This window comes from Camellia sinensis, chromosome 2 (genome assembly GCF_055761805.1).
Source record: "Camellia sinensis isolate YWXY chromosome 2, ASM5576180v1, whole genome shotgun sequence".
Classification (NCBI taxonomy): domain Eukaryota; kingdom Viridiplantae; phylum Streptophyta; class Magnoliopsida; order Ericales; family Theaceae; genus Camellia; species Camellia sinensis.
Genome location: NC_138962.1, coordinates 39,782,898 through 39,797,590, shown reverse-complemented (window position 1 = coordinate 39,797,590; position 14,693 = coordinate 39,782,898). Strand labels below are relative to the sequence as shown.

The window sequence follows — 14,693 nt, the reverse complement described above, 5'->3', positions numbered from 1 at the left end:
AAAAACACACTTATGACCAAATCATTATAAGTCGAATTATGAATTAAAAAAATCATTATAAATATATTGAGGCAATTTAATATTTTGTTTTGTGGTATACATCAAATTTATAAGTTAATTTTATGTTTATAACTTTTCAAATTATTAGTTTAAATTTTTTTTAAAAATATATATAAATCTATTTAGTGCAATTTTGATAAATTGTAATAATAAAAAAAGGTAAACCTAATTAAATGAGGTTACATGAGTTATGATATACCTCTTCTTGTTATGAAAATATACAAATTTAAAAGTTATAATTAAGACAAATATACAATTTTATTATTAAATGTGAAATGATATAGCTATCCCTGGTTTTGGCCCGACTTTTATCGTATTTTGGACTCGGGTCTTGCGGTTGGATATTGTTATTTATGCCTTTTTCCTCTTTTCACTCTTTGAATTTGAGTTTTGAAATGTCTCGGGCGTATTCAGAACAGGTTGGTTGCTAGTTGGTCTAGTTTGTTCAAGCCCAGAATTTTAGTCTTCTGCTCGAACGGGTCTTCTTGCGCTCGAGCAGGGCGCTCGAGCGGAGTTTGCAACCATTTAGTACTTTGCATGTCTGCAAAAATACTGGAGAAGTGTATTTTACGCTCGAGCGGCGTTTCTTACGCTCGAGCGGTTGTCTGAAGTCTGTAAAAATACTAGAAGTATGTATTCTACGCTCAAGCCGTCTTTCTTGCGCTCGAGCGGGTAGTGCCTTGTTATTATGCCTTGGAGCTCGAGAGTCCTTTCTTGCGCTCGAGCAAGACAATTTTATGTGTTTAACACTAGAGCGCCAAACTCTCCGCTTGAGCAGACTGTGCGTATATCAGATCGCGAAAGTGACATTTTATATCACTTTTTCAGCCCTCTCTCTCTAAAACTTTCCAAAAACCTAAATCCACACTCTCTCTCCCTAAAATATACTCTCTCTCTTCATTTTGGCCTAGATCCTTTGATCCTTTCACCCTTGTGCCCTTGAGAAAAGGTTGGAATATCTCAAGATCTGCATTTTGATCTGAGTAAAGTCAAGTTTGGGCATCTATGAGGTTTCTCCATTCCTCCTTTGAACTTCTACACTTGAGGTAGGGATATTCTACACCTTGATATGGTTTTTAACCTAGGTATTTGTCATCTTGTATAAATGGTGGAATTTGGAAGGATTTGGGTGAAGTTAGGGTTTGGGTTCAAAGTTTGAAAGAGGAATTTTCTATATTGATTTTCATAAATATATATGGGGTATTGAATATGAGGTTACTTGGGTTAAATGGTGAAATTTGACCTTGGGGTTAATATTTGGATAAATGGGGGTTTGCCATAATATGTGTTAAATAATTATTTATAGGAATAATGAAATTGATTTGGGAAATGTGAAATTGGGAAGATGTGTGAACTAATGGTGTAGTTAGATTTGTTAAATCACTCACCTATGAAAATTTGATAAGTTATCTGTTTAAAAGAATATGTATCTGTTTAGAAATATCTGTTCTAGGCTATCGGTGGAGGATAGCTATGATTGTTGTAGGCATTGCATGAGGATTAGGTGAATTGGAACTAATCACGTAATTATGTCATTGAACATGACTGTATCTAGAATACATTGAATATGTGTGACTGAATGTTATTGAATATGACGATAATTTTAAATACATTGTATATGTATATTGTTTGGGAGAAGAAAAGGGATGTACTCTATTGTTTGGGAGGAGATAGGGATGGACTCTATTGAGAATTAAGTTGGCCGGAGTGTCTAGGGTGAAAGTCCCAAAAACTTATATATACATGGGTGCCGGTTCTCGCGGATGAAATTTTCGTAAAATGGCAAGATTGAAGTGTCTATGAGATTGTTGTGATGATTGAAAACCCTTGAGTTGTAATCTAAGTTAGGTCATTCGGAGAACTATAATCTTGGTCTATGAATTTAAATGGAATGAATCACATTGAAAGAAATAGAACAAAGTGAATTGAGGCATGGATATCAATACCGATCACCTATGTGGAGAATATGTGTTGTCATAAATATTGAATATAATTCTTCTTGGCATTTATATTTTAGTTAAATCTCATGCATTGTGTTAGTTTATCTCTACTGGGTTTTGGCTCACCCTACTTGGAAAACCATTTTCAAGTACTGGTGACATGCCACCTCCAAGGACATAGCTTGGGAGGACTTGGGGCTGAAGGCTCTATTTTTGTTATCTTCATGTTATATGTTTAATCAAGCCGAGGGCTTTATATGCATAGAGCTTAGGACTCTTTCTTTTGTTGTGACCATGTGATATCTTGGAAAGATGTAAGCTTGTAGGACGTTTATTTTATTATTTTTAATCTGTATTACATGCTGTAGATTCAGAACGAATGTATAATGCATGTAACACATTTTGTAATATACACTCTGATGAATGACAATATTTCATTTTCATTATGTCGATGGATCTTATGAATGGTTTATTGTATTTTATTTTGAGGGCGCTACAACTTGGTATTAGAGCGTATCGGGTTTGAATACTTATGGTACGTGGGAAGTGGTTAGTACCATAATGGGTTTGTCTCGCTTGTTAGAGACTTAAGTATGAATGTTATGTTCTTATATGATAACATGCTTATTGTAGACACCCCATTTTTGACGGCCCTTTAAGACTTGGATGTTCTTGCAGGTACATCCGATGGCGAGTCTGCTTGCTCACCGAATGCTCGAAGTCAGCGGCAGAATGCCACAGGTTTGAGTTTTCCAAACCCTGCATCCTTTTTGCCTCATCTTTGGACCATGCTTAGGTCTTTTCAACATGTGGTTGTTGATGGCCTACCGGCCATCCTTGAAGGCTGCCGGCCATGCCTTTTGGCTTGTCGGCCATTGATGTGCTTTGCTGGCCATCAATGAAGCCTTGCCGGCCATCAGTTTTCCAGTAGATATTTTGTAATATTTTGTGCCAATTGTGTGCACAGGTTCATGCATCTTCTAACACGTGTGTGGTTGGATCTTTGTGAAGGGAATTTGTATTTTCTACATATAGAACCCTTCTCTTGCATATGAGAAGGTTAGAAAAATTTGAAGACAAAATTTCTCTCTCTCTCTCTCTCTCTTACACTTTTGTGCCTTAAAGTCTAGTTTCTCTACACTTTTGCACATCAAACCTAAACCAAACACTCTCACCTTGGAGCTGAGGTCTCTTGGAGCTTTGTTTGAGCTTTAGAAGAAGGTTTAAGCTTGGATTGTTGCTTAATTTATGCTCTTGCTTCAAGAGGTAGAACACTTGTATTTTAAGCTTGTTTCAAATACTTGTTTTGCCATCTTTACATACTTTTTTTGAGCTGGTTTTGAACTCCAAAAACTCTGTTTTTATGGTTTAAAAAATGGTGGTTTGAGGCTTATTTTAAGTTAGGGGTGGTTCACTATTTTGTTTCTTTGCTTGTTAAGCTTTTGTGCCATCTTTCAAGGCTTTTAAATCAACTTGTTTTGTCCTTTTAACCACTGAATTTCAGAGTATTTTCAGTGGTAGAAAACATGTTTTGAAGTCCAAAATTAGAGGGGTTAGCCTCCCCTCCGTGTGTTTTGTTTGCATGCCTAGATAGCTTCATATATTAGCATGTTTTTCTAGCAATTTGTAACTTAAGTCTAGTATTTTTTTGCCTCTTTTTTGACCTGTTTAGGCTCTATTTTGGGTTGGTTGATTCAGTTGAGGCTTGTATTGCATAGTTGTTGGGTTAATTCCTTCACTAGCTTAGTGTTTTAATGCTTTGATCATCATTGTTTTGAGTTGAAAGCAAGCTTTAGTGTTATTTTGTACTTCATTTCAACATTTTAACCTCTGCAACCTCCTTCCATTCTTCACTCTTTTGTTTTCTTTGAAAGTGGTTTTAAACCACTTGTTTGCCAAAGTATGAAATTGAGGTGTTACACCTAATGGTTTAATCCCTTAGGGGGTTCATCACCAACAGTGTAATACCTCTTTCATGCTCAAAGCATCTTGTGGTTTGAACAATCTTTCCATTAGAGGACACTCACTTTTGAACTTAATCAATTAAAGGATGAATTGGTAATGAAAAATGAGTAAACAAAATTGACAAGTAAAAGAGGCAAGAATAAACATCTTTTGTGTTGTATTGCATGTGTTCGAATCGGACGTTAATTCGAACACAAGGAAAATGGGACGTTTCATACTCAATAGTGATGAAATGTGTCATTTTCCTTGGTCTCTATTGCCCTTGATCATGTATGATATGGTGATGGTTCTTTGAGTCATATTTGTGCATTTATTAAAATTGTACAACTTGGATCTTTGGCCATCATGCAATGGAATTGCTTGACTGGTGGTTTTGGATTCAAGTGTGTCACTCCTTTGAGGTTTTGAGATGATAAGGAGGGGGACAGTACAAACATACCTTTGGAAATACCTTCTTTTTGCTCTATTTGTGTTCTGTCGCAGTGTGGGGACCCCGAGCATCAGTGGCCGGTGTGGTGAAGTGGTTTGGCAATACTTTTAGATCCTGAAGGATGTTCCTGATCCTCTGATTGCCACTTGAAAAGATATTAACACTTCGGTCAGGGATGCCAGAACTCGGTTTTCCTTCTATGTACTTACCATTTTATTTGTGCAGGCAACGATTTAAAGAAAGTTTTAGTTTCAGACGACGACGCCGTACTTGCGAAAATTAAAATCGCACTCCAGTTCTTTGGCCGTCTAAGCCTTCATAAATAAGGGAGGGCGACCCACATTCTTTTGAGATATGAACCGACTTACACAACGTTTTCGACGGTAGACAACATTTGAATTCCGAGGGACAATGAGCATCTTACGGTCCTTATCTTCCCCAACTTCAAAAACCTAAGGCAGATTGGTTTGGAATCCTCTGATTTTGATCAGGTGAAGGAACAAGTAGCCAAAGAGGTCGCCGAGGAGCCAAACTAGTCGGAAGCTGAGGTAGACGAGAGTTTAAACTTGGCCTTTGAGGAAGCTAGCCTCAATTCATCCAACCCTCCGTGCATTTCAGGCCAAGGGGACGTATCCTTTGAAGGCATTTTTACAGACTTAGGAGACCTTCTTGGCACGGATCCTGAGAATATGGTTGGGGAGTCGCTCACGCAACTTGCCAGAAAGAAAAACGCCAAAAGGATGGTTGCCTAGAGGAGAGCCGAGGCCATCCGATCGGAAACTTCACACGTTGCCATCGCTGAGTCCTTTCTGTCTGTCATTGAGGAAGAAACGGCTCAAGTCGAAATGGCCAAGACGTAACAAGTAGAACAGGGGGATCAAGAGGCTGAGCAAAGGAGGGAAAAGCGCCCCACCGAACTGGAAACCGTCTCAGGTGAGGACCAAATCGATAAACAGTCGCACATTGAGGAATCGAACTTGGTTGTTCCATTCATTGTTCAACTAAAGATAAGGAATATGCCGATTGCCTCCGTTGCATCGGCTTTGAAGGACCCGGTTGTGGCCTTGAGTATGGCCCTCTCGATTTCCCTGCTGGTTGACAGAGTCGTATTTTAGGCGGAGCCAGATCTACTGTCAATTGCATTAGCCACACAATCGGCTTTCTTGGTACATTACTTGCGTTAACTGCAGTCTTCCGCATAGATATATATGTCTATTTTTTATTTTTTGTAACTCTATTTCCTTGTTGTGCAGATGGTGGGCAGGATAACCGAAATCAGTCACCATCAACATGACGCTATAGAATAGATCGGCTTGCTGAAAGCCGAAATTGAAAATGAAAAGAGCAAAGCTGTAGAAGCCTCTCAAAGAGCCAATTCTGAAGCAGCGAAAGCGGTGAAGGAATGCGCGAGAGCTGACTCTGAGGCTGAGAGTGCGAGGAATTCCGACTAACTAAAGCTGGCCGCCGAAGAGAAGGAAAAAGCGAGCGAAGACGTGCTCAAGTTAGCCAAGGAGGTGATCGCCAAGCTGGAAGCCGATTTGAAAGAGTCGAGGAAGGCAAAGGAAATAGCCAACTCTGAGATTTCCAACGCGTTCCAAGCTGGGAAGGATGCCGCCTTGGAAAACTACATGGAGGAAGTGCCCAAGTTCGAGAATTGGGGCTTTAAACATGGCTGGCTCAAAGCCCTCACTGCCGTGAATATGACATTGGCACAACCGATTCCATACGAGCAGGTGGACGTTGAGCCGCTGGAGTCTGACCTTGAAGATTGATTAGGGTGATATTTTTATTTTTGTTAGGCATCTTAAATGCATAGTTTTTTGTTAGTAGATTTTTCATTTCTCTACTTTGACTGGAAGTTTAAATGTAAGGTAATTTTCATTTGTAAAATGACTACTATCTATACTCAATTTATTAATGAAAATTTCCTATGCTTTTCAGTTTACTACATATACTATTTGTCTACAATTTATTAATGAAAATTCCTTATGTTTTTCTGTCTACTATAAATAAGTAAATTAAACATTTGATAAATTAAACGAATCGGCGGTTAACAATTTGGAAAGGTCATGAATATTCGATAAAACTAACGAGTAAATTGGCTCAAGGTCTCGACGTCTGGCCGATTAGATTAATGAATCTGCCCTTGACCCAGCTAATGCATGAACTTTAACGCCGAATGCTATTAGTTCATGGAGTGGCTGGGGCACACAACCTGATCGGCGCAAGGCCTTGACATCTGGTCGATTAGATTAATGAATCGGTGCTAGGCCTGGACATTTGGCCGATTAGATTAATGAATCTGCCCTTGCCCCAGCTAATGCATGAACTGGAATGCCGAATGCTATTAGTTCAAGGAGTGGCTGGGGCATATGAGATGATTGGCGCTAAGCCTGAACGTTTGGCTGATTAGATTGATGAATCTACTCTTACCCCAGCTAATGCATGAACTTTAACGTCGAATGCTATTAGTTCATGGAGTGGCTAGGGCACACAACCTGATCGGCGCAAGGCCTCGACATCTGGTCGATTAGATTAATGAATCAGTGCCAGGCCTGGACATTTGGCCGATTAGATTAATGAATTTGCCCTTGCCCCAGCTAATGCATGAACTAGAATGCCAAATGTTATTAGTTCAAGGAGTGGCTGGGGCATATAAGATGATTGGCGCCAGGACTGAACATTTGGCCGATTAGATTGATGAATTTTCCCTTGCCCCAACTAGTGCATGAACTGGAACGCCGAATGCTATTAGTTCAAGGAATGGCTGGGGCATGTGAGATGATTGGTGCAAGGTTTTGAAATTCAGCATTGATGAGGTCGCCTCGGGGGTGCTGCACCCATAAGGAATAAATAGGGTGGGCACTGGGTGCGCGGAGGTGCCATTGTTGCGTTCAAAGCCAATAAATTGAGGGAGGAAAAAAGCAGTGTGGACGACTGTGGATGGTAAGAAGATTATTCTTCAACAATAAAGGAGAAGGGAGAACATTGGCGGAGTTGGACGCTGAGATGAATCGAGGTGGCAAAACTAAGCACATGGGGAATAGGACGTCGAGGGAGCGTGAAAAATGCCAGTCCCCACGTCGTCGAAGTAAGTCACCTAGAAAGGAAAGACAGCAACGGGGCAACTCCCCTCTACCACGCTTGAGAGGAGAAACCAGTGTGACGCCACGCCCGTTAAGTTTTGCAGTTTTTGTGGGGAACAAACCGATGACAGAAGCGAATTCAGTTGTTCACGACCCAAATGTGGCAGTCGAGTTTGCTCGATAGATTTTTCCACTAGAAGTCCAGTAGTCGATGGTCGGTCGACCTGATTTCGAAGTGTTTCGGGAGGGCATCCATGGGGCGGTGAAAGGGCTATATACCGCCTATGAAATCAGCATGCGTTTACGTGCTGCGCGGTGAGAGATAGAGCAGAAGAATGAACGCATTCGAAACCTAGAAGCTCGCATGGAGAAGGCTGAGCGTAAGCTAAGAAAGGTCAAAACTACTGAGACGCAGTCGGCTGGCCAAGCTAACCCGATTGTGGAAGAAAGGGTGACCCAACAGCTTATAAGTCATGAGATTGCTGATTGAGATATGGCAAGCATGTTCGCAATAGAGGCTGCAAAGAGTAGGGCTTATGAGCAAGGCTTTCATGATGGCCGAAAAGTTGGGATAGAGAAGACTATGGAAAAGCTTGCCGATGAGGTATGCTGATGCGAGAATCGTGGATTTAAGCATGGGTGGGTCAAGGCTCTCCAGGCCGCATAGGCTCTTCGGGTAGCAGGCATTGATTCGGCGTCGCTGTTATATCAGGGTCATCATTTTTCCTTCGCAACTTTCGAAGTCGAGAAGAGCGATGACGAGGGGGATGCCGAATAAAACTAAACATATTGTACCGCTCCAACGTAGATTGGAAGCGAATTATGTATTATCGATTAATTCAATGAAACATATTGTTTTAAATGTTTGCATATTATTTCAATTTATGTTTATAAATTCAGCTATGATTGTCTTTCATTTTTCGTCAATTGCGTTTATGCTTTGTTAATCATAATGTTAACGAAAAGAGAGCCAAATTCAGAGGCACTTTGCCATGGCCGAACGTGGTTTCCACGAAGGGCCCGAATTCGGAGGCTCATTCGTCCCAAACATGATTTCCACGAAGGGCGCTCCGAATTTGGGGGCTTACTCTCTTGACCAATCGTGATTTCCACGAAGGGTGCTCCGAATTCGGAGGCTTATTCGGCCCAAATGTGACTTCTACGAAGGGCGCAACGAATTAGGAGGCTTATTCTCTTGGCCAATCATGATTCCAAGAAGTGCACTCCGAATTCGGAGGCTTATTCGGCTCAAATGTGATTTCCACGAAGGGCGCTCCGAATTCAGAGGCTTATTTGGCCCGAATGTGATTTCCAGGAAGGGTGCTCCGAATTCGGAGGCTTATTCTCTTGGTGAACAACTAAAAACGAAAGAGTACATTGCATTAAAAATGAAACATGTACATGGCGAAAAATCAAAACAATTTGTCATGCTATACAAGTTAATGATAAAATTTGCGCAAGTGTGTGGAATTCCACGAACACGGAAAGCTTCTTCCATCCATGTCTTTTAGCGCTATGCTCCTGTCCCTGCGATTAAGTCAATCTAGTAGGGGCCGTCCCAGTTGGGACCCAATTTTCCATCAGCAGGAATCCTTACAGCAGGAAGCACTTTCTTGAGGGCCAACTCTCCTAGTGTACAACGCCGCAGCTGTACACGTTGGTTATACGACGTAGCGAGCTGTTGCTGGTACTATGCCATGGATGCAAGGGCACGGTCTCGGCGTTCTTCAATCAAAGTCAAGTCCAAGGCCAACATCATGTCATTTCGGCCCATATCAAAAGCTTTTGATTTCAAGGTTGGGAGGCCGATCTCCAAGGGGATGATTGCCTGAGTTCCGAATCATAGAACAAACGGCGTTTCTCCAGTAGATCGCCTCGGAGTAATGCGATGAGCCCACAACACACTGGGCAACTCTTCGACCCATCTGCCTTTAGCTTTCTCCAGCCTTTTCTTGATGCCGTCTAGAATAACCTTGTTAGTAGCCTCCGCTTGACCATTGCTTTGGGGGTAAGCCGGCGAAGAAAAATAAGGCCGGATACCATAAGTGTTGCAAAATCTCGATACACACCACAATCAAACTGGGTACCGTTATCAGAAACAAGTGCTTGTGGTATGCCATATCTTGTTATGATGTTTTTCCATACAAAACACTTAACATTTGAATCCCAAATATGTGTCAGTTCTTCCGCTTCGACCCATTTTGTGAAATAATCCGTCGCAACAATTAGGAATCGCCTGTTCCCCAGGGCCCTTGGTAACGGTCCAACGATATCAAGGCCCCATTAAGCGAACGGCCAAGGGCTAGTGATAGAACTTAACTCCTTGGCTGGCAGGTGAGTTAATGGGGAAAACTTCTGGCATTGAAGAATTTCTTGACGTAACTCTTGGCGTCGGTTCGCATGGTCGACCAATAGTATCCCTGCGATACGGCTCGGTGAGCCAGAGAGCGTCCACCTGAATGGGCACCACAACTTTCTTTATGTATTTTGGACAAAGGTTCCTCGACTTTATCCGGGTAAACACACTCTAAGTATGGCTCGGAAAGAGATTTTCTGTAGAGCTTCCCCTGCGGATCCAAATAGTATCGGAGGGCTTTGTTTCAGAGTTTGTGAGCTTCTTTCTTATTCATCGGGAGCTGTTCTGAAGATAGGAATGCGGCGATAGGGTCTATCCAACTCTGACCTTGTTCGATAACGTTGACCTGAACTGGTTATGAACAGGCAATGCCCAGCTAGGGGACAAACCCTACTTCAATTGTCCGCTTAATTTCTGAGTTGATGGTAGAGGCCAGGCAAGCAAGGGCGTCTGCATGCGTGTTCTGATCCCGGGTTATTTGATTCAATTCGTGGTGATCAAATTTTGCGAGCAAAGAATTCACCGTTTTCATATAGGCCGTCATGCGGTCATTTTTGGCTGCATATTCCCCTTTCAACTGGTTGATTACTAGCTTTGAGTCACAGAAAACAAGCAGACACCGCGCACCGAGGTCGAGTGCATTTCGCAGGCCGGTTAACAGTGCTTTATATTCTACCTCATTATTTGATATGTTGAATCCCAATTTGATAGCCTGTTTGATTATTGCCCCTTCAGGGGTCATGATTACTATGCCAGCCCCACTACCATGCTAGTTGGATGACCCATCGCAATACATCGGCCAAACGTCGCCAACATACATTCTCCAATCAGGCTTAGTTTGCATTTGATCAGACTTAAAGTCAGCCAGGGATCCGGTGAATTCGGCAACAAAGTTGGCAAGCACTTGCCCTTTGATGGAAGTTCTAGATAAAAACTGGATATCATACTGGCCGAGTTCAAGAGCCCATTTCGAGACGCGTCTAGACGCTTCCGCGCTGCGGAGCGCTGTCCGGAGGGGATATTACGTTGGCACCCCAATGGTATGCCCCTGAAAGTAGTGCATCGGTTTTCTTGCAGCCATGACGAGAGCAAGGATAAGCTTTTCTAATGGAAGGTAACGTGTCTCGGCGGCCGCCATAGCTTTGCTCACATAATAAACTGGTTGCTGCTCCCCTAGTTCTTTCTTTAACAATATGGCGTTGACTGTCTAATCGGATATTGCTCAATACAAAGTGAGTGGATCGCTGGCTACAGGTGTTGCCAAGAGTGGTACTGATCGGAGATAAGATTTCAGGCCATCCAAAGCGGCCTGGCATTCAGGAGTCCAATCAAATGCTCTACCTTGCCGAAGGGTGTGAAAGAATTGTCGGCAACAATTTGTGGAACGGCTAATAAATATGTTGAGCGTGGCGGCCATCCCCATTAGTTTTTGAACCTCTTTGACTGACAGAGAGGATCCAAGCTCTAAAATTGCCGTGATCTGCCTTGGATTGGCTTCGATCTCGCGGTGGTTAACGATGTAGCCAAGGAATTTGTCGGACTTGATACCGAATGCACACTTAGAAGTGTTCAATTTCATCTTGTACTTTCGCAGAATGCCGAATGTCTCTGACAAATTGGCTAGATGGGAGTGCTTTTCCTTGGATTTGACCACCATATTGTCGATGTATACTTCCATGGTACGGCTGAGTTATTCCTTGAACATGGAAGTCACTAGTCTTTGATAATTTGCCCCCGCATTCTTCAACCCAAAAGGCATGACCTTATAGCAATAGGTTCCTCTTGGGGTGAGGAATGCGGTTTTTTCTTGATCCTTCGGATGCATGGCAATTTGATGATAGCCTCTATAGGCATCCAAGAAGCTCATGCGTTGATGATGTGCCGTTGCATCGACGAGTTGGTCTATTCTGGGCAAGGGAAAACAATCCTTGGGACAAGCTTTGTTTAAGTCGGTAAAATCCACACAGACGCGCCAAGAGCCGTTCTTCTTCTTTACGACCACAATATTGGACAACCATGTAGGAAAGTTACTTCGCGAACCGCCCCAGCATCAAGTAACCTATCTACTTCTTCAATGACGGCCGTGGTATGCTCTGCGGCTGATCGTCGGGATCTTTGAACAAATGGCTTACATTTCGGATCAACGTTCAAGCGGTGTTGGGCCACAAGTGGATTTACTCCTGGCATCTCATATGGAGACCATGCAAACACATCAACATTGCCGAGTAAGAAGGCCACCAACTCCTGCCTTTCGCTGTTATCCAAGAAAGTGCCAATCATGAAGAACTTATCAGGATTTTCGTCAATTTTGACCCAATGCAGTGATTCGGTTACTTTTTCACTTGGGATCCTCCCAGTATCTTCGAGACTCTCCGTATCCGGTACCTCAATTGAATGCACTTCCAGTTCCCTCGGTTTCTTTATAGCTAGAAGATAACATGCCTGCCCCCATTTCTGAGAGCCGCGAATTTGGTCGATACCGTATTCAGTCAGAAAACGGAGTAATTGATGGTAGGTACTTGGCACGACTTGCATCGTATGTAACCAAGTTTTGCCCATGATCATATTGTACGGCGAAGGGAGCTTAACAACTAGAAATTCTACGTCTACTGATCTGGTTCCGGCCCGTACAGGTAGTGTGATCTTGCCCAAAGGGTACTCTGGGTTAGCATTGAAGCTAAATAATGGGTAGTCAGCCGGAGACATAGCCGAATCGGTAAAACCAATTTTGACGAAAGTTTTGTAACACATTATCTCCGAAGTGCTGCCCTGGTCAATGAGAACACGCTTGACGGTTATTTACACGTAGCTCGATGACGAGGGGATCAGTGTGGGGGTGGGTCACTCCAACTAAGTCACTGTCATCGAAACTAATCATTCTAGTGTCATGTGACCGTTTCACTAGCATCATTGGGCTATGGGTGCTAGACGACAATTGGATTGTATGCACCTCGGGTGGTGCTGGCAAACTGTATATCATATGAATTACACCAAGAGGGGGCGACCTCGTCCGTAGAGCTATTGTATTTGTTGAATTGTTCTTTCGGACGTATTGTGTAAGGCGGCCATCTTGTACCAATTCTTCCAGGTGATCTTTCAAAGAAAAACAACTATCAGTGTCGTGACCTTGATCTTTATGATAGTCACATCGTTTATATTGCCTTCTCGCATCGGCGGGTCCTGTCATCTTGGGCAGCCACTTGAAGAACAGAAGGTGTTGTATTTTTGACAGAATCTTACTGATCGGATTTGTCAACTCCGTGTATTTTTTGCCCAAATGCCTTGTTCACCTGCTATCCACTTGATACTGTTCATTAGCTCGACGTGAACATTGATCATTTGATCAGCGCGAATCATGCCTTTTGTCTTGTTTTGGTCGACTCCCCCGCTCGAGGCTTCTTGATGGCACGGAACTAATCTGCTGAACAATTCCCGCCATGGTCGACTCAACTGCTTTACGTCCGGCTTTGACTCGAAGGGCATCATCTTCCACATTGCAGTACTCTTTGACTTTCTTCATTAATACCCAGACAGTTTTGGGAGGACGCCTAGTTAATGAATTGCGGAGGGGGCTATCAGGATACAATCCCATCTTAAAGGCGGTGATGGCCACGGAATCATTGCAAGCATAATCTACCACATTAAAGCACTCCTAGTAGCGGCCGAGTATTGACGAAGAGTTTCTTCCGGTTTAATTTGCATGGCCCAAAGAGAATCAGCTTGCTTTGGCTAGACCTCATCAGTGATGAATCTCGCCCTGAATGAATTTTGGAGTTGGTGGAAGCTCTTAATCGATGCTGGCTCCAGTTTATAGTACCACCTCATGGCCAGTGGTCCTAGACTACTTAGAAATATCCGACACATGAGGGCTTCGTCATCAGCATGAAGCGTCATCGCTTGCTTATAATGACGAATGTGATTAGTGGGGTCTGATTTTCCGTCGTAGAGGGTGAACGACGGTGCCTTAAACTTTTTGAGTAGCACAACCTTGGCAATTCGTCGCACAAATGGGTCATGTTTATCTTCCTCATCCGAATCATTGCTTCTTCTTCATCTATGCCTTACATATGGACTTCCTTCAGACGAGCTGGAAACATCAACGCGTCCTTTCTTTTTAGGCTCCAGGGATGGTGAGTCTGAATCACTATCATCATTGCATTTTTGAAGTCGACGCCGACGGTTGTCCATCTTTCCCCGAGGTTGATCCCGGTCTTGGCATGCGACTTGTTGGGATTTCGCCACCTCCAAGGCCAAATCCTGGCGCAGGCGCTCATTCTCAGCCATCATGTTCTCCAGCCGCTGTTCATTTTGCTTTGCCTGATCCATAATCGTCTGCATTGTCTTATACATTGAAGCTGAGGGTGAGGTCTGAGTTACTGAGTTAAAGTTCAAGGCACGTCACGCTGCGATATCTCTGGTCCCAGCATGTTTCTTGGAGTGAGGTCATCTCTTGGTGTAGTTTTGTCGGCAACTATCGGAGGATCTTCCACTACTTCCGCCATGGATGTACTTGAGTATTCCCACAGACAGCGCCAATCGTGATGAAGTGTTTTGGAAATACTCTTAGATCCTGAAGGATGTTCCTGATCCTTTGATTGCCACTTGAAAAGGGATTAACACTCCAGTCGGGGATGCCGAAATTAACACTCCGACAGTCAAGTTAGTATATGTCTCACGTTTGCTTATGTCTCAAGTTTCTTGGGGTTTACTCTCTTTTTCTTTTCTTTGGCTGATGCTTCTCTATTTATATTTTTCTTTTGGGCCTTAGGGTCGAGCACACCCCTAATCCATTGCATGGTTATTTATTCCGCTTTTATTCAACTGGTTCTATGGCCGATTAGTATGTTCGGCTTTGG

The 14,693-nt window shown here is 42.9% G+C and overlaps 1 protein-coding gene across 1 annotated transcript; it reads right to left on the bottom strand.

Annotated features, from left to right (window-relative positions):
- Nucleotides 1-11,829: 11,829 nt before the first annotated feature.
- LOC145813166 (uncharacterized) lies at nt 11,830-12,543 on the bottom strand. Its single transcript, XM_082908439.1, has one exon. It carries the CDS (start codon nt 12,541-12,543, stop codon nt 11,830-11,832), a length of 714 nt encoding a protein of 237 aa, XP_082764565.1.
- Nucleotides 12,544-14,693: the final 2,150 nt, after the last annotated feature.